Source organism: Cygnus olor, chromosome 27 (assembly GCF_009769625.2).
Source record: "Cygnus olor isolate bCygOlo1 chromosome 27, bCygOlo1.pri.v2, whole genome shotgun sequence".
NCBI classification, from domain to species: Eukaryota; Metazoa; Chordata; class Aves; order Anseriformes; family Anatidae; genus Cygnus; species Cygnus olor.
Window position 1 is genome coordinate 2,798,170 of NC_049195.1, and position 23,702 is coordinate 2,821,871.

The following is a 23,702-nucleotide window of genomic DNA, read 5'->3' on the forward strand; positions in this document are numbered from 1 at the left end:
AATTTGTCTGTAGATTCAAGCACTGTTTAAAAAAAAGGAAAGAAAAAAAAAGTCCACATCTGAGCTTTTTCCTAATCAGTTCCCTCATTTTGCTAATATTCTAACGACTGTCAATTTACTTCAGTGGTGCCATTTGCAGAATTTTCCAATTAGCAGGAAACCTGTTCCACCTTCTCCCATAATTACAAGGGACTCGCTTCAGATCAGCTGTGGCCAGACAGCATATGATGTACTTGCCAAAATCTGTGCACTGTGGGTTTTTGTGTGTGTGGATTTTTTTTTTAACCTTTGCATGAGCTGGCACAGACTTTACGTCTCTGTTTGTAGGCAGGGAGCTCCCTCAGTAGTGGCATGTGTCAAAATATCCCAATAATTTCTAATAAACACACCACAGTGAGAACACAAATAGGAGCCTCTCTGCATTTTGATGGGGCTGCTCTGACGGATGTTCAGTGCCTCGTACCTCTCTGAAGCCATGTGTGTGGCTATGAAAATCAGGGAAATACTCAGGAACTGCTGGCTTCCGCCTGATATCGATGATTTTATTCGAGAAGCATCCATTTGGTCACTTTTTATCACCTTTATGCTTCAGCATCCGTGCCAAGCAGCACAGTGAGGACAACATCGTTCTGCTGCTCTCTGCTATTACCCAGGCTGATCAAAAAGCAATCAGCCCCTTTTTGGGAGCTGCTTAGCCAGCTGATACTGCAGCTGTAACAATGGAGCAGCAATAACTATTATTGTTACATGAAAAGAAAATATATTTAATAATAAGCTCATTGATTTTTAACAGCATCTCTGTGTTGCCTAATTGATGGGAAGTTGTATGTTTGTGTAGCCAACGGGGGTTATGAATTAAATATGGTCGTCATTCCTTGAGGGATGCATGTCAATGCAAGAAAGATGGAGGATCTACATTTCCCCCAAGCTAAACAATCCCCTTGTAACAGACATAGGAAAGCCTGGAATAGGAGGAAGGGGGGAAAGGGAATAAAAAGCATCCATCACTGTTTATTAAGTGCTGCTACTTGAAGGTAAAAGGGGTATTGAACTGTTTTTAAATTGGAAGGAATGTAGCTAGACAAAACATTGATGGTAATATTAGGTTGGTGACAAATTTTATTCTTTTGTCCACATTTATTACAGTAGCAATTTGAAGTGATTTATGCCCCTTACCCCTCTAAGCCCCTCGCTATACATACACACGCATGCAGACGCACAAATCCAGTGTCTGGAGTAATAAAATGAGCTTTTCTGGTACCAGCCACAAAAATATGGGCAGAAAGCATCTGGAATGCTGGACTGTAAACTTAAGGCACTGCACATGCTCGTGCTCAGCACCTGCAGAAAATTAGGCTGTTCTGAAGGTGTCTCAGCCTGGGCACCGGGTACAGAGCCACCAGGCTCTCCTGCAGCCCTGCCCGCCTGGAATGCTAAAAGAACCGCTGGAAATTCAGCACCTTCTCTTTGTCTTTGTCCCTGAGGTGCATCAATGGCAGCAGTTTTGGAAGGAGCCCTTGGCATCCCAGTTATGGGGTCACAAGTGTGCTGAGCTCTTCTGAAGTCTGACTTCCCCAGGGCTGGGGGCGACGAAGCTGTGAGCGGTCACAAGTGGCTCGGTGCCCTGCGTGCGCAATCGCCGCTTGCTGGCCCATGCACATATAGTCCTGTGGTGTGGGCCCTAAATAACAACCGTGCATTATCGGCGATATATAACCAGGGGTGTTCTCCAGCCTGGCCAGCGTCTCCCTTTGGGCATCAGTTCTGCCTCCAGTGAATGTGATGGTTGTTACTCGTCCCTTTTCAAGTGCCTTTTGCCCAAGTTTGGTCTCCCCGTTGTAAGGTCTCCTGCTGTCTGTTGAGGTCAGCCAGATGGATGGTGGCAAGGCCAGGTGAACCTGTGGGCAGAAGTTAGATGGCCACAAGAGCGCGTATGAAGGGATAGATGTCTGGTGGGGCTTGGCTCTGCCTGAGGAAGAACTGAGGACTGCTGGACCACACTGGGCTGGGGAGTTGCTGAACTGCGCTCTGATGGTTTTTAGGAGGTTTACAGATCCTTTCATCTCCAGCATTATCAAAGTGTTCTAAGAAAAACATCTAAATCGTAAATGCCAACTTATTTTCTTCTGAGTACTAGTGTTTTATGGCCAGATCTCTTATTTTCCTGTGATTAATAGGGACTAACATTATGCAGAGCAAAATTTGGAGCAAATGTTGGTTTGCAGGGCATCTACACTGGAGCTCAGCAGTGGGACCGTTTATTTGTTAACCACAAACTTTTGTTGGATCTCAGGCAGGTATTGGAACAATTCCCCCTCCTTGTTGGATTCTTGGAGGCTCCAGAAGGGGGTTATTCTGAATCCTGCTCTTTTATAACTGCAGGGACAATGTGGCCCTGATCCCTCTTTAAAGTTCTTGGACACTGACAGTAAAAATAATTTCTGTCATTGGGAGGGAAAGATGCTCACAAGTCCCTAACTTGGCCAGCTCAGCTTGCCACTCCAGCCTGATACGATGGTACTCTGGTCACGGTGAGCCAGAGCATGGCAGGGAATGGTAGAGGAAAAGCCCTTTATAAAAACAATTTCACTTTTTTTCAAAGTTTTGTCATTTTCTAAGCTGAAGTAAAAACACTGCCAAAAATAATAGCTGCGCTATTATTCTTGCTCAGGTGCTCAGGAATACGAGCTTACTCATCAAGTTAAAAAATGAGCATTTTTTTTGTTTGTTTTGTTTTTTGTTTTTAAATAGAAAGAAACTGTGTTGTGTGTAAAAGACACTTTTACACTAGTATTTTACTTCCTAATAGGTAAGTATAAAGTAATTGCATAGGACAGATTAAATGGTTTCTAATGTCTCACTCCTAGAATTATAGTGAATGTTTTCCTAAACTGTACTGTAATTTATATTGGTCTAATTAAGCAACAAAAAATGTTGTTGGCATTCACTGAATTATTGCTAAAAAACAGAATTTAGAATTGAAACTGCTTTAATCTTATTATTTTTTTTTAACTATTTTTTTTTGGAAGGGAGAGAGGAAGGGAAAGGGGGAATAGAGAAGGGAAGGATCTGTTACTGGAGGAACTGATGGATCTTATAAAGATCTCCAAGTGTCCTGGCAGAGATCAGAGTTTCTGCCTTGGCATTCATTGGTTTGATGATTCTTTATGAGTGTGATTAGTAGATTTAAACCCCATGAGCTTCAAAGCTATGGCACATCTTTTTAACATGTATATTAAGATGTGCAAGTCTTCTAGCCGGTCTCTGTAGTACATGCTGATCTTCTAGAAAGAGATGCAGCAACATTTTTCTACTAGGTCCCCAAGAAAATGCATTTTTTTGAAATTAATATCTGTGAACTAATCCACTTAACCTTAAATTTTGGCATTAAACTTAATTTGGGGCTGTAAGGATTCAGACAGCAAATGGTACCATAATTGTTTTATTGAACAAATGATGTAAAGTTACATATACAGGCCTTCTAAGAAGCATATGCAGGCACTGGAGAACAAATCAGAATGGTTTATCAAGTGCTATTCAACCTCACAGCATTCATCAGAGATGTAATTACACATCTACGCATGAAGAAACTTTGCAGACTTGATTTTCTGAGTGGACAAGAACATCTCTGTAAATCTGGTCCTTTAGGGAACACTTCTTCTCTCCTGCTGGCTCTGTATAAAGGAGCGATTTGGGGCCCAGTGGCCATACCTCCTGGAAAAGAGTTGTTCCACAGACATTTCAGTAGCTATTTCTTAACAGCTCCAAAGGAGCCGTTGCAAGGGATCACAAAATGATCACAAATGGGGCCATTAAGATATTTTTTGTATATTGGGGGAAAACACAGTTCTGCTGTACAGGAGGGGAGGGAATGTACAGTAGCTGACTTCCAGGGAACAAGTCTTTACCTGGTTCGAGTTATTGTAACTAACAACTTCTGTGCCAGGTTACATAGCTGGGATACAGCTGCAAGTATTTAAACAATTTCAGTGAAAATGATAAATCCTAGTGAGTTCAGTGATCGCAAGGCTGGTCACCCTCCACGGTTACATCAGTGTCATTTAAGAAGTGATTTTAAAAAATCAATGTAAGGAAACTACTGCAAACCTGCATGTAATCCTACTGCCATTTAAACTGATTCGATTTCATAGAACTTAGTGTTGATTATTTCAGAGGTTCAGGTGAAAACAGAGCAGGAGTTTAACAATGGAGACAAAAATTAGGACAGCTGAAGGGTCAAGCTGCAAATTCATGGTGCTTTTAGTAGAGCCCAGGTATGCAGAGGCTGAAGGTTGCACTGTCAGTCTCAAAATCTTAAATCAAATAATCCTATTTGTGTTAAAGTTCTGCACCAACTGCAGTATTTCATTTGGGAGCTCCAGAAATCACGCTTGTTAAATGAGCTTAGTGATCAAGTTTAAAAAGGAAGGGGGGGGAATGGAAATAATTCCTTTTATTTTCCTTTTTTTTTGTTTTTCTTGTGCAACTAAATCAAACCACATGAAGAAATTAAGCATTGAGAAGGGAAAAGCTCACAATACTCTTTTCATTGCAAGTTCTGTGCAGTTTGTGCTCTGCCTTGCTCAGCAGTCTCTAAGTGCTGTGCTAGTCCTGCGCTGATGCGTAATGCTTTCCACCGAGCTGCATGCCTTCCTTCCTGTAACCTGTCCTGACATTGCAGGGACCGGCTCCTCAGTCTGATGTCTCATCGTACAAGCTCTTTCTAATGACAGTTCTACTCCCATTAGCCTCCCTTGATGTCTATTTACCAGAGCAGCTTTTCAATTATTTAAAATGCAAACATCTGGATTAAATAAATGAAGAAAGCATTCAGCAAATGTTGCATGCACTCTAAAACTTTTCTCCGGGAATTATGACTGCAGTAGAACCTGAGAAGGAAAAAAATCAGAATTCACTGCATGCATCATCTTAGCACACCGGGGATATGGGCAGGAAGTCCGAAAGTTGGGAACTGCCAAGAGACTTTTTTCAGTAGAGAGCACATTGTGATGATGCATGTGGAACGATACCCTGTTATTTAAAGGCTCAAAACAGGAATATTTTCCAGTCACTAAGCCAACTGTAGGCTTACAATCTATGCTCTGCATGTATGTGAGTATGCCTGAAGTTGGGAGGATATAAGACATGAAATACATAGGCATAAAAATATGTCATATGTTTCCAAGAGATAATATGGATTGGATTCACTCCCTGAGAAGCCTTTCAAAGTCAGCAATATGGTTTTGTGTCCAGCTTTAACACTGCCAGACTCTTACAAGAGCCCCATCCCTGGCTTCTGCAGTACCTACTTACACATTGTGTCGAGTCTGTCCCTGTGATCTCTGCAGCTCAGGGGAGAAGATCAGAATTGGAAGTGAATGAGGAGGACAGATCTCAGCCGCCGCAGCTGGAAACATCTGGAGCCCTTGCACAGGCTCATTAGCCCAGGCAGAAAGCAGGGCATTGCAGAAGGCTTCCCTTGATGAGCTTCAAAACAAGCATGAACAACTCGACGCGTGAATGACCACTTCAGCAGGGCACAGGAAGCTAGGGGTTACCCTTTATAACATGTTAATCACGGGCTTGAGTTGTGTGATCTGCAGCTGGGGGCAGAACAGAAAGTTTGGCCAGCTGAGGCTGGTCCTGGCCTGTCCACCTTCAGCACCTTTGGGCAGCTCCCCTCGAGGGCAGGCAGCCGAAAAGTCAGGGCTGCATCTGCCTTATAAAAAGACCACGTAATAATATCTTTGTTTTTTTTTTTGCATCTGGTGCAAGTCCCAGGCCTTGTTTGGCTTCCACAGGTGGGAGGTCAGGAGCTGAAATTACTGAGCAGTAATTAGGACCTCTCCCAGCAGCTCCAGGAACGTGTTTTGCTCCAGCCAGAGGGTAAGGCTGCATAGCTGACGGTGAAGCTCTGTAACAACCTTATCAGTACACACGTAGACCTGCTGCAGTGATCGAGGGAGATGAGCACTACAGCCTGCACCACGAAGCACGGGCACCGTCACGGAGCTCGAGGAATCGCCCAGGTACCAGAGGGGTGCCTTGAAGGAGGCCACGGCCCAAACCATCTGAACACATGCACCCATTTGAGTGAGCGGCACGTTTTGCATTGTCTAAAGCGAGGTGGGAATAGGTATTACATATACACACTAAAATGAAACCAATCTCATGCTTCAGGGTGTAAATTGATCACTGGAAAGGTCAGGAAGCAATTTTCCTCTCCTGTTAACATCGCTGCACAGTCAACTTGGGGTTCGTGTGTATGCGTGGGAGAGGGAGAGGGATGGAGTGAAGAGAAGCAATTTCTCCTGTAGCATAAAGTATTTGCCAGAGGCAAAATAACTTGCTGCTGCCATGAGTTTATAGCAAACTGATTGCCCAAGTGTTTGAATTTTACCTTATCTTTATTTCCGGGTGCCCAATCTAAAGCAGTATGGTTTTCATGACACATTTCATGGAAACCTAGCCTTTTTTTTTTGAATCCTCACATTGTGGACGCTACGAGCAGTTGCACAAAGTGGCTCTTCGAGCATGAAACGTGTGCTTTGAGCTGATGGGGTGGCACGGACATATAGGCACAGAAATTGCGTGCTGGTGTTTCGACCCATTCAGTGCCAGAGATATGCACCTTTGGGGATCATGACTTAATACCGTATTGTTTCTAAAGGGCCTTATTCTCAGCCTACTGTAGACAGAGCTGATGGTGCTGTGCACCCTCACAACCTCTGTAACTTCTCAGGATAAGACAGCTGCTCTGAAACAACCGAGGAGTCAAACTGGGGGAAGTCCCCTTGAGTCAGCCCAAGCAGAGATACAGAAGCGAAGGGCAGATTACCCTTCTTCTGCTCCCCTTACATTTCTTTTCACTGCAGCCTCCTGCGAAGGTCCTTGGAAAGGCCCATGAACCGTGGGTATTTCTTCAAATCAAACGGCTGCCCCGTTGGAGGCTCAGCCATCACCAGTTAACAGAGTTACCCTGGTACTCTCCTCTGAGTCGCGTTCCTACCCCAAAATGCTGCTGCTCTTTTGGCCTCTGGCACCTATGTGCTACATCAAAGGGGACTGAAAAGGTTAATTAAATTTGGGGGCTAGTAAGCAGAGATGAATGAAATGTTTGCAGTGAAATGTGGAATTACTTTAAATGTATTAATTTATTTACTGCACACTAGAAATTTTATATTCCACACCACTACAGGACTGTGCACTATTTTCCCATGGCAAGCTAGTTGGTTTCTGAGGACATGCTAAAACAGAAAAAGGTGGGTTTCAGAGTTCAGATTTTTTCTCTTTAAAGCAAAATTTTCTCTACATATGCACACACATGATCTTTTTTCTGAGTGCACAAAGCAGGTGATGCAAAGTAGGTAATAGCAAATTCCACCGCCAGAGCCTGGGAAGACGGTGGAAGTCCTGGCCATCAGAAACCTTCTGAAAGATGCGGATGCTGACATATGGGTTTGGCACTATACTATGGCTTCTAAATGTCTCGGAAATTTCTTACTCTGACAAAACAAGAATAGCTTGAAAGGAAAACAGAATTTCAGTGACTTGCTCGTGTACCCTGCTCTGTGGCTCTGGAGACACGGCTTCTATTTCTGCCTCAGCCCCGTGACCTATATATCTTTGGGCCAATTCATCCATGGTCTAAAGTGAGGTGCAGGCAGAAATGAGGAGGGAAAAATATAGACCCAGTCCTGTATGTTTTATTTTCACTCATTACATTGTCTCTGTCTGCTGAGCTGGGATATGGGAAGATAAGAAATAGAAGAATGAGACAGAAAGATGTTTTCTGTTTGTATTTTTCATCTTTTTCTTCTTGAGCTTCCCTTGTCACCTGGTGATATGTTCAGTGGCTATTAGGAAAACAAAGTGTACTGGGGCTGTCCAAAATGAACAAAGCACGGAAGCTCTTCCCTGTCTGGAGTCCTTTACTCCAGGGTAATCTGCCACAATGAGCATGTCTCGTGGCATCGCTATGCTTCTGGAGCAGCTGGGATTCCAAGTCTGCAATTCTTCTACAGTTTTAATTTCTAGGTGTTGTTTCTTCTCCTAAATATCTTTGTTATACCTGTGCCAAGCACTTATCTTTTCTGATAGATTTACAGTGAGTTAAAGAAGAGCAGGCTATCTTCCTTGGGCAAAAAAAAAAAAGTTAAATAAAAAAAAAGTGATTTCCCATTGACTGCCCAGTAGGAAATACTAGAATGCGGCTTTGTTGGCACACAGTGCCAAGAACCTGTCCTGCGTGAGCTGGGTCCCTTCCCTTATAAGTTTGCTATTTATATATGGGCATGCACAACCCCAGTCAATTTAAAAGCTATATTTATATGGACAAGGGCACTTGTCCAAATTAAAAAAAAAAAAAAAGAGATTCCAGGCAGAAGTGGCTGGTAAGTATTTTACATCTATCATTTGCAGTAGACAAGACACTTGCAGGCTTTAAGTGGTTCAGGAATCTCTTAGTATAGGAATTCTTTTTATTTTTCTTTTCTTCTTGCTTCCTTTCTTTGGGTCAAATCATGAGGTTTTCCTTCACATTTTGCCTACTCCCAAGTGGAGCAGACACCCAGTGAAGCTGGTGAGCACTGCATTTGGGAAAGATTAAATGAAGACTGAATGGGGATGTTAGTAATAGAGCTGCAATACATATCAAAAGTATATATATAAATACAGTGATTATCAAAAGGTTACAAACAATGCTTGTAAGAGTGTATAAATATAATACACTTGTGTGACTGTTTGCATTCTCATTTGCAAAATACCCTGTGATATTTTGGGATGCTCTTTCCCTCCGACTCTGCTTGGTTATTGCTGGGTGAGATCTCGGGACCCGTTTAAGGTGGAGGGGCTGCCTCGTGCATCAGGAGCAGGCTCCCTGCTAGAGGGGCTGTAACACTGCACATTGTAAAAAACATATTGGTGTGCACATTTCTCTGAATCTGAGCTCTTCAACATTAAAGCGAGACCCTTCATTTTAATCATTACGGAACGAGTCCAGTGCTAATAGCACTTAATTGTTTCACTAGAATGATCTCCGTTGGTTTTGGCAGCCGAAATGAAAACAATTCCAAATACCATCAAAGGAGCTCATCCACACACAGCATGTACAGGGAGTGTTTTGATATACAACGGTGCGTTAATATCGTAACATCTCCTAATGCTACATACGGTTCTGTAATCCTTTTCTGTCTCGGGCTATGATCTCGGAAGGTCCGATGGGTAAAAGCAAAAGGAATAAAATAGGCAAGGAAAATCTTGGTCCGTGCCCCTGAAAATAATGCGCTGTTGGTCTCTTGGTTCAGCCCTATACCTATATTAATCCTGACTTTCTTGAAGCTTGCCCGCTAGTTTAAATTTGTATGCGACATCAAACATACCTTTTCACATATGTTCATTCCAGATTTTTTTTAACAGTTACTTAGCAGTTTATAGAAGGAAGTGAATGATCTCATCAAGCTGCTTAGAAATTAAAAAAAAATCTGTGCTTATTAATTATGCAGGATTAGTCTAATTATAATTCAGCAAATTAATTAGCGACAGAAGGTGTTCTGAAACATTGGAGTACATTTGCATGTTAAATGGAGAGGCTAGTCTGTAATATATGTAAATTTATGCATGGCTTCATAGTTTAATTTAAAAATTTGCAGCTGCATATGGTATGGGAGCAGGTGAAAAGTCAGTTTTAGTTTAATGATGCTAACAAACATTGGATGCTGTCCTGTCTTAGGGAAGGAATGCTCTGAACGTACCCCTCTCTGCCAATCTATAAATCTGTCATAGGAATATAATGTTACACCGGTGTTCCCACTCAAGGTCAGCTGTGACTAGACCCAGAAGTACGACGGGTGCGAGCCTCGGAGAAGGGAGGAGACAAATGAGTGGGGAAGCAACTTGCATGGATGTAAATTTGCCTCTTTAGCAAATGAATGTGTGTTGTGTTTTTTTCATACAAAACCAGTTGAGGGACAGGCAATGCTCCTGACTTCCTAACTGAGGGAGCTCTCTCAGCTGAGCGCTACCCACTGTGGCAGGTGGAAAAGAGGTGCCTAACCTTGGGTCTGTTGCTGACAGTCCCATCCCTGCAGCTTCTGGTCTCTGGGAGCTGCAGGAAAGTTGTGATCAGGCCCTACACCAACCGCAGGGTGGGCAGGTTGTATGTGCTGGCCTCTGCCGTCTGGCAGGAAGAGAAAAAGTCAGCAGCCCAGGCAGCAGCAAAAAGCCACTGGTGTCACTGGTGCTGGCTGTGCACCTAGCACGGCTCGGGACATGGGCACTTCAGGAAAATGGAATGAGGGGATCCAAGAGTCAAAAGATAAAACAGGGTTCAGTGGGTGTGGAAAAAATGAGTGGGGATCAGGGGCTCGCATAACACCTCTGCATGCCTTTTCTGGGGTCCATGATATTTGCAAAGTAGAACAGGGTTAACTTTGCACCTGCGAGAGCATCAGGACAAGGCGCTGCCAGCAGCTGGATGGATGCAGCCGGTGCTGCGAGCATCATCGGGCCGGCGTCCATCGGAGAGCCCAGCACTGAGCCATGTGTGTACCGCTGAGGCTGGTCCAGGTAATGAGGAAGAACTCGGCCCTGCTTTCAAAACCCTGCTGAGGGTTAGGCTCTGAGGCAAAGGGCTTTATGAGATTTTTGTCACCACAGAAAAGGCTCAGTAGAGTCGCAGCCGTGGGCTTGCAGGAACGGTGCGTGGTTCTTGGCTGGAAGAGCAGCTCGATGTGCGATGGGGGGTACGTCACTCGATTTCTAGGTGCCTTGACTTCCTCGTCAGTGAAACGAGCTAAACGCCTTTCTTTCCTCCCGTCCTTTGTGTATCTCTCTCCAATAACAATTTCACAACGTGACTGCGCGATGCTTAGCACAGTTGGAGCCCGCAGATCCTGTAATAAAGCAGGGAATAGTATCTGAGCACCCCTTTCAACAGCCCGTCAGCCCCGTCCTCTACTACCTCCCTGCCTCTTGACTCTTGATTACGCTCTGGTATTTGGTTGTGTGCCAAATGGCATGAATAATATGGATCCTACAGCATAAACAAGCTTCTTGCCATTGTCTCCTAAGTTACTGGAAAGTTTTGGTGTGAGAGGAAGAAGGAAAACCCAAAGGGAAAGGGAAACTGCTCAGATTGCAAAGAGTCCTCCAAAGGCTTTTTGGAGAACAATTGCAATTACAAACAACGCTGTTAGTGTTGTGTTTCATTTTCAATTCGAACCCATAGAGTTCAATTATTATTTTCATTAATGGTGTCAGGTTTTCATCAGAGTGCACAAACAAGGAGGTTTTCCTTGGAGATTTTTTTCCTAGCAAGTGTGGCTGTGCCAAATAACTGCTTTCAGCACTGAGAAACGCCTGCCTATAGAACCGGCAGCACACTCTCCTCCAACCCTTGTTTCTTGGAAATGGGATCACTTTGCAAGACAGAATAGGCATTTACCAAACAAGTGGGAACTGCAGTCGTGGAGGTGTACGCCTGCTGCTGCTCTGAAAGAGGGGAGCAGAAGCTACTGCAGAGATGAAAATTGTGCAGAAGGTGGAAAATGTACAGAATATAAATATCAACTTTACTGACGTGTTTGGGGTCTGGATGACATATTGCAGACTTGCATTCAGACACTATTAGTTTGGAAAGTAAGCTCTTGGAAAAAAAAAGCCACTGGGTACAGGGCAGGGAGCAGTAGGATGTCCTAAGTTGCAGGGAGATGGGATATTTGAAGAGGAGTAGATGTGTGGCTAAGGCATGGGACTGGGAGTGGGACATGAATTCAAGTCCAACCTTTGCTGAGGACCTAAGGGGCCGTGTTCGTCCTTAACCCACCCGAAATATAGGATATCAGCACTTCCATCCTGTACCTTAATACACGGTGCAGAGCATTACTCACCCAAGTGTGATCGGGACCTCTTGGCACCACAAGCAAATTGTAATTCGAAGCAGTTTTAAGATGGGTGCTCCATCCCATAATTTTAAGGTAGAGTTTTAAGGTAGGCTGATCTGTTGGCCTGCCTTAGCTGAACCGCTGATCCTTTTGTGCTGCTCTCACACCCATCTCTTGGGTCAGCTCCTCTGAGCTCGGTGTTGCAAGGGGCTGGAGACCTACACATCAGGCAGTGTCAGCGGTCTGCTGCCCTCAGCTTCGGGTCTCAATATTCGGCACAATAAAGGTCCCACATCAAAACTGAAAGCCCAAAATCTAATTGGAGTCATTGACTGTGGGTGAAAGAACATGGGATGTTACACCGTAGGTGCTGCTGAATTACATTGGACTATTCAAGCTGGAAGACAGAGTTTGGGTACCTAAAATCATCTGATGTTTCCAATTTGTTTGGGGGATACAATGCCTTGTGGCATTTTAAAATCCTTTTGGAGCTTTTCTTCTTTTTTCAAATGAAAGCACTAATTCCACCTGTTCTCTATTACACTTATCTGATCTGCATGTCTTCATATGCTTTGCACTGCAAGCATCTTGGAAGGAGCGTTCTGCTATTGATTGATTAAATACTAATTTAATAATAACGATGGGCCAAAACTGAAAACTTCTGATCTAGACTTTCCGCAGCGCAAACGATATTTACTCCTGCAGATTTTGGTCCAAACCACCTTGATTTAATAATACAAATACCCCAAAGCCTCACATCTTGAAGCCAGCTTCACTTTAGCCATTACAATGCTTCCAACATCAGCACGGTTCCTCCCGACCCGCGCTCCTTAAACCCCTGCAGAAGCAGACCCTGCCTTGGCAGGCTTCTATTTCAGCGCTGGACAAGAACTGCAGAGCACAGGGAAACCTTCCTGTACGGATGGGTTGGGGTCAGTGCCTCAAAGCTGGGAGACGACTGGGGAGGAGGGGTGAGGAGAAAGATGTGATGGCAACGCATTGGCGTGCATGGAGCGGAACAGGAAAATAGGAAGATCCATGGACATATCTGGGGAGGGGGGTTGAAAGGCTCACTTAGACCATCTCCCCTAGGTTGGCATAGACCTATGCTATTTACTCTCTCCTTTATCGTCTTATAGCCAAGCTGTGAAGGTACAAAGACTAGATAGGAGACTGAACGGGAAGCAGAGGGCAAAAAGAGGCTAGGAAAAGTGTGAGCCTTACAACGGAGGCATTAGTTTGAGGAAAAAACAAGTGATTTGGGAATGTGGTGTTCATTAGACGCAAGTGGGGTCACTGGATCCTACTAGGCAAGGTTCCCATGGTGTTTCAGTGCTCACCTTTCATGCACGCTGAGGAGCGCCGTTGTGCTGTTGCTCGTCCTCAAGTGCCCTGAGCTGAAGAAATCACGTTGGACCAAGACACAAGGGCAGAGAAGCGTTCCTCACTTTTCAGATCAAGAAATGAGGACACTGGTGGGGCAGCAGCAGAAGGCAAGAATGCCCACGTGAGTGTTTTGGTACAACTGGAGCCTTTCCCCTAAAAAACAAGCGGCAAACGAACACCACCTCTCCTGGCCCAGCCCGGGGCCCCACTGCCATCCAACTCCTGCTCCCTTCTCTCGCAGAGAATCTCAGCAAAGGCTTCTGACCTACATATGTTGGTTTTCACATTTGTTCAACTGGGTTCACACTTTATGCACAGGAGTTTTGCGAAGATTAATTAGCTGCTGTTTGTGGAGTATCGTATAAATACTCTGGATTATTGTAATAACCTCAATCATTTCGCACACAGTATATGGTGTGTGTTCGTTTAGAATGCCTTCGTGCCATGCCTGATCCCACACTGACTATAACTGCTCAAAAAGTAGGAAATTTCTTCATCAGCTCCCTAATAATACACACTGACATAATAGAGCGGAATTACTCCAGAGATAAATATTCAGATTATAAAGAAGTCTTCTGCTGTGATATTCATTAAAATCAAGATGATGCCATCAAATAAATGCAATTAATTGAATTTAAACACCAGCCTTCAAATGTATGTGCAAAATCTGATCTGGTCCCTTTGCAAGGCAGAGATTTGAAAGCAAATCCTGCTTCGCCGCGTTGGGGCAGCGGGTAAGGTTGCTCGTCACACTTATCTCAGAGCTCGCAGTGCCAAGACACACATGGGGGAATCAGGGGGATGGTGTGAGACCCTGACCTCAGAATTTCCTCGCTTTGATGCAGCTGGAGCCAGGCCCTCCTGTAATGATAGTTCCGTGGCTCACTCTTAACATTGTTCAACCAGAGCAAAGATATTCACAGGAACAACTCCCAGCTTTTTATTTCTTTTTAGTTGACTTTGTGACCTCTTGGAAGCACTTTAATTCTTTAATCACGATGCCACCATATAGGGTGCACTTTATATTCTCACTAGATTGCAGCATCCCAGGGTTTGCTGATGCCACAATCACACCAGATGGTGGCACATCCTGTGCCATAGAACGGCTGGGGCCAGCAACCCAAACTCTGCAGCAATCCAAACGAGCCAGGACTGTCTCACTGTTTGCTTTACAAGGGATATTTTTTGGAGTGTCTCTCCAAAGGCTGCTCACAAGATCAAGACAGTTGCCTCTCTCAATCCTGCAGCTATGTTTTAGGGAAGCACACGAGGTGGCTGGGAAGGTTAGTTAAGACACAAAGCCAGGAGCCAGGAGACCAGGGTCCCAGTCCCATATCTGCAGCAGGTCTGTGATACGAACAATTCCCTCCCAGTTTCCAGGCCCCGTATCTTGCCTTACACTGGTGGTTACACCACCTGCTGCAGAGGGGGTTGTGAGGCAGAATTAATTGAAGTTTAAATCCCATAGAATGGCGCAATAAAAGTGCAAAGCGTATTTTCTATTTCTGGGGCTCCACGTGGTGAGACTGAGCAGTCCCAGGTCTTGTGGCAAGGCTTTAAAAAAACATTAATGGATTTTTTTTTAAAAAAACCCTACACCTTCTGTTTCACGTGGGACTGCTCTTTAGGGCCTGTCTCATCCTGTTGAAGTCACAGAAAGATTTTTTCTGGCTCCAACAGGATTTGATTCAGGTTCTTCTCAACCAGCCGAGATGGAGGAGGAACGTTCTCCAAGGTGGAAGCAGCCTTTCGGATCTGGCCACATCAGCATGGGGCAGCAGCCCCTTTGGAAAAGGCTTGACAGACACAAGACCTTTCCTACTTTGCCCTTACCCTTTCTCACTATCCATTGAGAGCCGTCTGCAGGGGAATTTGTCCTGCTGCCGCCTCTGAGCCCCGTTAAGGATCCCACGACGTCAGCCAGGCTGGCCTGCAGTTCTGCTGGAAAGCAGCGGGGATCACACTGTCACCAGTCTCTGGACTGCAGCCAGAGAAGGGCACGTAAATGATTCATCAGCCCATCTCCCCACCACGGTGGGAACTCCCAGTAGGAGGAGCAGTAACTTTTGAAATAGCTCCCTCTAAACCCTAGAAGAAGGAATTTATTTAAGGTGGCGTTTGGGAGACCTCTGCGAGCGCATCAGTCTGTAGATAGAGGGCTTGACCATAGGAGAGAGACAATAGGAGAAAAGAAATGTCTGCAGTATGTCTTAATTAATTTGACATCTATACATGAAGTTAATCAGGTCTTCTATAGCACTGCCAGAACTTTTAGTGGTGGTTATTCAAAAGTATTTAAGTTTTTCCCCAGTGCCCTTCGATGTTGATGTAGGAGATGCCTGGGCCAAGCTCCTTATGCAGTTGTCTGCTAAAACCCAGAGCTGATGCTGGCCTTGGGAAGGAACAAAGGCCAGCTAAGAATCATGAAAATAAGCTAATTTTAATTTTATTTTTGATATATGTGTAGGTTAAGGCCAAAAACTGGCTAAAGTTTCTTATTTAAAAAAAAAATAATACAGGCCTTCTGCAATTCTCCTGTTCCCCCTAAATCAGCTTCATTTAGAGCTAAACCTTTGCTTCTCTTTGCTCCCCCCAAGTCATTTTTATTCTAATGCTGCAATAAATATTAATGCCTTTCCCAGATGCAACCACTTAAAATATATATGTATATACACCGACCTACCAAATACTTGCTGTGAATGCCCAGTTGCAGCTAAAATTTGACTGGAAAACCTCTGAAAGGAGAAAGAGAGACGTGGATCAACGGGAGGAGAAATTCCTGAGCGTGCATTTACATAAAACTGAATCTAAATGTGGGGTGGCAGGAGGGAAGAGTGTCTTAGCACAGAACACCCAGTGAGCTCCAAAGAAGCTGCACATGTCTAACAGCAATGTACGGGTACTGCCCCGACACTTGCACACTGGGAGCCAGAGCCAGCACTGTCAAAAGTGCAACGAGGAATTACTGATGCCCAGTTTGTGATACCTTTGAGGCACACAATTTCCAGCAGCTCGGGAGCTCAGCAATCCCAGAAAGCCAGGCTCCTTTAGGTCATCTTCGGTGGGATTCTCCAAATTGCTCCTGCCCAAATCTCCTGGCCTGCAGGCTCCAAAGCTAAGCGCGCTGTGAGCAGTCGGTGAGAGCGGGGAATGGCCCGCTGCTTTTGGAGGCAGCCACCTCTAGCAGGAGCTTTGTTTTCTGTGTATCTTTTAGCAGACGCCCATTGGGACGAATCAGCGCTGCTCTAATTAAAGCCCAAGTTCATTTCCACGTATATCGCTGATTTCTTTTAGCTGGGGGTCCAGACCCAAATATTCTGGGGTTGCCTGACAGAAAATAGAAATTGCATTCCTTGCCACGCAACATTACGGTCTGCTCACAGATTTGGTTAAGCACATTTAGAATTTGTACCTGTGTGTGTCTGCCCTGCAGGGCTTTGTGCAGGGTGCTGCTGCAGGATCTCGGCTCGTCCCGAGGCTCCCCAGCTGACACAGCGAGTTGGCTTACCGACACCTTCCTGTGCTCCGCGCTGTGCCGCTCTTCAGCTGCTGTCAAGCCTTTTCCTGACCTGGAGGAATAGCTATACAGCAATTAAAAACATTAAAAACAACCCGAACACCTCCCTGATTCATTTCATCTTTTGTTTTTCCTTGCAAGTCACACCAAGCCGGGAATGTTGGGGGGTTTATTGGATTTGTTTGCAGCCCTCCAAACCAGTCCCTTCTCCTCTGGCTCACTGATTGCCAAGTACAAGTTCCCTGCCTTGGTCTGTTGTGCACTTTGTAGGCTTTTTCCTGCCTCACTAGATCGCAGTAACAGAAGCAGTCAACGTATCTGCAAATATGTTTTGATGTCTGTAAGAAGAGGGCAGGAGAACAAGGAGCGTTACCCTGAAACGCGGGGAGCTCTCTGAGCCCCGAAGGACGAGGAGCGACGGCGAGAAAAATACCAGCCTGCAGCACGCACACGCATGGCAAACGTGTAGTGTGGAGGTGTTCAAAGTGTTGGTGACGGATTTAAGGAAAGAAACACTCAGCGGAAGGATGCGTTTTGTGGCAGGCATTTTACATGACGTTACCGGGCTCGTTTTTGTGGGGTCAGTTGTAGGGAGGTTCTGAAGGGCTTTGGTTTGTTCAAGCAAGGTATAAATGGATCAGATCCTTCACTACCCTTTGTATGGCTGTACGGAGAGAAATGGCACGGTGTGAGAGATGCAAAGAAAGTAGCGATAACAAGGAGAAGCGGATTTCTGCTTTATTGCCTCACGTTGGGGCTGTTTGGGTTGTTGGTGGTGGCAAAGCCTGGGAAATATACATCTTTCTCCTTTAAAGTTCTAATTCAAGGCATGAATGTGTGAGTTCTGAAGGGACTTAGGGACTGCGGTAAAAAATCGTTGTCATAGTAACAGAAAGGGAAATAGGCCTGGCTCACCTGGGACTTTAACTTACTGCAAAAGCGGATTTTTTTTATTTTTTTTTAAGGAAAGCACTCAGCAAGAGAAATAAATAAATAAAGTGTTCTTTGTATTCTAAACCGATTCTTCAACTATTAATTTTTTCTCATATCTGCGTCTTTTTCCTTCCAAACTCATTTAAAAATCTCTGATTTTTTTTAATTGTTGCAGCTAAACCCATTTTGTCCTCCAAAGGGCAATGCACGAGCAGAAAGGAATCACAGAAAATAATTTCATGTAGGATAAAGGATGTCAAAACATTTTCTTGCCTGCTCTGTCTGAATTCAGAAGACACGCTTGTTTTGTTTGTAATCCAACAACTGTGATTTTTGTGCCCTTCTGAGAAGGGCAGACTTCTTTACCTTTGCAATTCACAAATTTAATCAGGTGAATGAGACAATAAAGGGACGAATCCTCTCGTCCCTGGATGAAAAATTTGGTGGAACAGCTTATTTAAAACTGCCTGCCTAATATTTCTAAACTGTAAAATCCATAGGCTGTAACACATAGTGTTGTGTAAGCCCATCAAGCATCCTGAAGATTCAATTTATGAACACAACAAGCTAAACTCTCCAGAATAATAACGTCTAAAGACAGATATATGTAACAAGGCAAAAATAATCGGCACGAGAACTTTGTGCAATGTTAATGGGTTTATCTGCTTGGCCAGAGTGAGCTGTCACAGCTGACTTCGATTTGTGTTTCTGTTATCCTCTCTGAAAATCTAGGTAAGATTATAATCTGGGCTTCTGGCAGTTCTGCCTCTCTGCTTTAGTCACTGAAATCTTAATAGCTGAAAACATCGTCGTGATGAAATCTCATCAGCTTCTTCTGGGAGCTCTGGTTGTCTCTGTTTTTTAATACCTTCTAAGTAGTTTCAAGGCTTATCTGCCTCGGAGTTGCCCTGTTGGTTTTTGTGTTTTTTACAATAACATTATTCATCTATATTGTTTCATGGAAAATCCATTCAGACAGCGAAAGAAAGACCTGGTATGCATGGAAGAGATAAAGAAAGAAACTCAAATCGTGTGCTCAAACATGCAGTGAAGGAACTGGCATAAATCGAGTAGATATGTTGATTTACATCAACTAATTGCCCATCTCAGTGTGGATTAGGCACGTCAGCTATAATTTACCTGATTTTTATAAAATTGTCTGTGTTTTTTGTTGTTATTGATTTTTTTTTTGTAAGTTCTCACAGTCCTGGTCTCCTGATACACCGACATGTAAATCACCGCGATGTGTACTTTAAGATAGAATACAACAACATGTTTTGTTATTCTTAATAACAGTGACACGGTTCTTTATCGTTCCAGATTCTTCTTAAAATTTTTTCTCAAGTGCAATCAGAATTGTTTGAAAACAGCAGGAAACCCAAGAGATATGAGGCGGTTCCAGGTAAGGCTCAGCATTAAGCTGTCTGCTTTTTTTCTCTTTTTCTCCTTTCCTCTCTCCTACATTGTTCATAATAAATATGATGACAGTATATGATAAGCCATATCAGATATTGTTAAAGTTTTTCTCCATTTGTTGTGTTTAAACCTTTTTCCCTCTTCTCTCTCTTTTCCCACTCTGAATCCCCAAGGGGAAGTGATGTACTGTACCAACCAGCAGTGGATATTTGATTTGACACCCTCGGGCAAAGCACTCGCACATACAGCTGCCCACAGCAGGGATCATGTTTGTGATACTTAGATGCCTCAGAATTTTTCAAAGTAGCTCTGTACGTGGTACACAAGCAGTCTCCTCATTTCCCTCCACTCCCTATCTCTTTCCATCTCTTTTGCCTTTTAACTCTTTCACGCCCTCCCTTTCAGCTTCTCTTAAAAAAAAAGCCACAGTAGTGATGGTCACTTTAAGATCTCACGCAGGAAAGCAACAAGACCCGCGGGACAATGACCCAGCTGCTTTGCAGTAAAATCTGCCACTGGTTTCATCATAGCTGTCGCTGATGTATTGTGAATACCAGCTAATAAAAACACAGAAGGAGGTGAAGTGTGTCAGGTTAGAAGCAGCGGAGGAGGGGCAGACGTGGTCTCTCTTCTTCCATACCCTAATCCTTTAAGCAATTACATTTAATAAATAAGTATTTTCCCTGTAACTTGGCCCTCACAAGAAGCTAAGTGCAATGCTCAAGCCTTCTAAGTCCTGGGTGTGTGGCCAGGTCTTTGTGCAGTGTGAAAAGTGGCATGGAGGAGGATGCTGTAGAGAAGTGGTGCCAGAACTGACCCTGCTCGGGCAGCTGAGAGCTGGGCAGCACAGTCTCAAGGCAGGGGCATGAGATTGCAAGTCACACGGGTACGCTGTCATTTCCCTTGCTTTCAGCCTATACATCCACCTCTCCAAATGGGGCTGCTCACCTCTGCAAAACTTCGGGGGGTTGATTCAGGAAAGGTTTTGGGAAGGCACAGGCATACTTTGCCAGCCAGGGCCTTTGAAATCTGCTGATGAAACAGGCTGTCCGGGTAAACATTTACAATTTTTATTGCACCCTCACTGCACCGTGATACCAAGAGGATTTTACCCTACTGGGGGCTGTGTGATTTTCTTGTAGACCCACAAGACTTGTCGGGGGAAGGCGACGTGCTTAGCTTTGGCAATTCATGTTTGATTACTCAGGTGCTTGCCTCATTTTCCTCATTTACCAAAGAAGCAAAAACTCCAGAGGAGTTTACAGAACTGCATAAAACTTTCCACAAAACAGGTTTCCACAGACAATGGATTTTGTTCTATACTCTTACTAGAAATGAAAGATTCACAAGAGGTTTATTCTTATGAAAAAAAAAAAAAAACCAAACACAAAAAACTTGTAGGAGAAAGCCAGTAAAATGAAAATGAGGAATAATGAAAACAAAAATCTACTCTGATCTCTGAAAGCTCCAAAAAATTTAGAGTTTAGGCAAAAAAAAAAAAGTAAAGATTTTTAAAAATTATTTATTTATTTATTTATTTATTTTACGCCAGTGGTTTAAAGAGACCATAGTTACTTTTCCATTCTGTTTTTCAGAGATGGTAAGACATCTGAAGAAAAGAGGTGGCCATTGTTAGCAAATTTTCCCTGATTTTTATTTCACATGGCAATTTCCATAAAGAAAAAAACACCAATTAGACATCATCTGTCAAAAATGTGCACAAAGAAGGATTGGTTTGGTTTTGCTCTTCGTACCAAAACCAACAGCTTAGCACACCCTTGGAGCTTCAGTGTGAGATTTAAGTTGAAACCTCGGAATTAATCAAGGTTAGGCAAAGTCTAGGTTTATCTCACTCTTTGTCAAAACCAAAAATGTTGACTTTTTTCAGAGTTACAAAAACGAACCTTTGAAACAAATGGTAAAATGCTTGAGGTGGTGTGTGAAAGCAGGATCTTTGTTCAGGCTTGTCCAGAACTGGATTCATCAGTTGATGAGCTTGGTTCTGGGCTACAGAGGTCAGAGTGTATGAAAAAAGATACAAAAAAGTAGTTCCATTGCTGCAATCATATGCATTGGGAGTAAAACAGCCGTGTGTTCCAGTGGAAATCAGCCAGGATGACCGGTAAGGATGATAAGCAAAGTGCCTGGTTGTTTCTAAGGTCAGAAGCACAACTTCCCTGAACGCAACGTAAGAAAGAGCATTCTTGGATGCTCCACTCTCTCTGTCTTCAGGAGCCTCCTTTTTTTTTTTTTTTTTTTTTAATTTGGACAAATGTTTGTTTGTTTGCATCTTGTTGAGTGCGGTCTGTCAGCTACCCTTAAAGTCGTAAGTGGAAAAAAAGCGACATCACTCCAAATAGTAGTAGTGTGCTTGCACGCTGTGAACGTCTTCATTTTCATTGAAGTTGTTAAGAGTTACATCAGGCAGGGCAATTAATGTGTGGGATTGCTTATTGGGTTTGAAGGGACAGTTGTTTGTCCCACCAGTACAAGTACACCTGAGCAGAGTAAAAGCAGAGTCAAAAAGCACAAAAAGCTACTTGACTCGTGATTTAATTCCTTATGCTCTATTCATGGGCCATATCTAAAACATCTGTTGTTTTTTCCTAGTAAATTCTTTGTAGAGCTATTATTAAGACCCTCTTCTTTCAAACATTTCCACACACTCAACTTCCCTTACCCAGACTTCTGCAGCAACGCTGAGTTGAATTTCTTTTAATTTGTACCCGTGTTATTCTAGGGAATCAAATCTCTTCATTTTCAGTGGGATAGAACTTGTCAGATCTCCAGAAGACATTAAGATACTTTTTCATGGTTATAAAGAAAACAGAAGAATGAAACCCTGTCTCAGGCTTCTCATCACTGAAATTGCTACTGAAATCTAGAGCTGAAAGGGTCTCATCCAAACGTTCTCGCTCTTTGAACGAAAGCCCAAAACTCAGGCTTGGTTGTTGAGACACAAATGTAAATAAGAGGCATGGAAATTGTGCCGTACAGTGCCTCTGAGTGAGCTCCTCAAGCATGGAAGAGTGGTTACTCATGTCTGGAAAAGTGTCAAGTTAATGCTTCTGATTAGAGATGGGTGTGAATGTACGGCTTGGGCTTGGTTTGGCTGATAACCAATGCTCCGGGGAGCTGGGATCCAGCCTCTGAGCCTGGCCTCACGCTCAGTACCTCGAGATCGAAGATTTAGCTCTTGTACAGTACAGTTACAGTATAGCAAACTCAATTAAACATTAGATTTCACTTACATCACACCCATTTAAAAAAAATGGGGGGGGAGAAAAAGGGGTGGAAAGGTTACATTAACGCTGCATTGTAAATTTAATACAGCTCCAGATGCCTGAAGAGGTTTTTTTTTAATTTTTAGTTTGGAGAGCAACGCCAGCTGCTTTGTGATCACGTTAACTACTTGAAATTTGCTTTGATATGAGGTAGAGCTGCAGAGATAAAAAGAAAATCCCTTAACTTTTACAGATTTTTAAAATGTTTCTTACGATGTCTTTCTACTGTTGAGAAGTGTTATACCTCAGAAGTTAAAGGATATGTGATCATTATTTTAATGTTTTTTTTCCCAGTAATAGCATAATTTATTGTGAATCTCAGGCTACTTCAGTGTCTGCCAGTGGCTAGACCAAGGGCAGGGAATCTGTCTAGAACTAGTGGATATCTTCATGGTTATTTGTGGCCGCCCAAGTACATATACAGACCGAGTAATACGTCCTTGGGAATTTAACTGGAGCAAATATTGATCAGTTATCAGCCGAAATATCCCTGAATAAAAAGGAACAAAAATGAAACAACAAAAAAAGCATGTTTGGGTCACTACGCAAACCACAATGCTATGTGAGTTCAGCTAATCTGCAAATTTGAGTTTCCATAGGTATTGTCATTACTGTCACTGCTGTATTCGCACTGAGTGATCTCCCAGGAACAGAATAAAAAAAAACGTGATGCCCTCCACTTAATGAGGACTTCTCCTAGAGAACTTGATTGAAGCCCAATGATACTTAATGGTAATGACCAGTGTGTAATGGGGGACAATAATTCTGTGGAATTAAGATGAGGCACTCCAGCTAAAATGCTTCAGCTGAGAGCTGGTGTTAATACATTAGCCTCCTGTTGATTGGGAATTCTGCTTCATCCGGTAACACACTGATTAAACAGATCCTACAGTGCCATGTTTGAGGGAACGGTACCAGGCACGAGAACATCAATACATCCTTGAACCAGCGGGATTCTTCAGAGAAGAGAAAGGTCGGCAATTGTCCTCTGTTTTCAGCAGACATCATGACAAGGAATATTTCCTGGCAGGTATCCCTCTCTAGGTGCTCTAGGGAGAAAGAGAAAGGAAAAATAACAAAGTGTGTCCCTGGGGAGATTTCCTTCCTGACCTCGGAGTGGTTGGATCAGTTCTTCATCAGGCGCGTGAGCCAAGCTGGCTGTGGCTGGGAGCTCCCCCAGCTAGGTTCTGGCCCGAAGCACTGAAGGATCTGTGTCGTTCGGGAAAACCGGGGAAGGATGGTGGGCTCGTGCTGTGACTCAAGGATGTCGTGGTCTGTAAAGAA

At 43.7% G+C, this 23,702-nt stretch overlaps 1 protein-coding gene across 4 annotated transcripts in view; it reads left to right on the plus strand.

Annotated features, from left to right (window-relative positions):
- Positions 1 to 23,702, plus strand: part of EBF2 (EBF transcription factor 2) — a 134,463-nt gene that overhangs the window by 80,801 nt on the left and 29,960 nt on the right. For all 4 annotated transcript variants that reach the window (XM_040538123.1, XM_040538122.1, XM_040538125.1 and 1 more), the window contains one exon: positions 19,039 to 19,120. In XM_040538123.1, the coding sequence (XP_040394057.1) occupies positions 19,039 to 19,120 (82 nt within the window). The remainder of the gene's footprint in view (positions 1 to 19,038; positions 19,121 to 23,702) is intronic.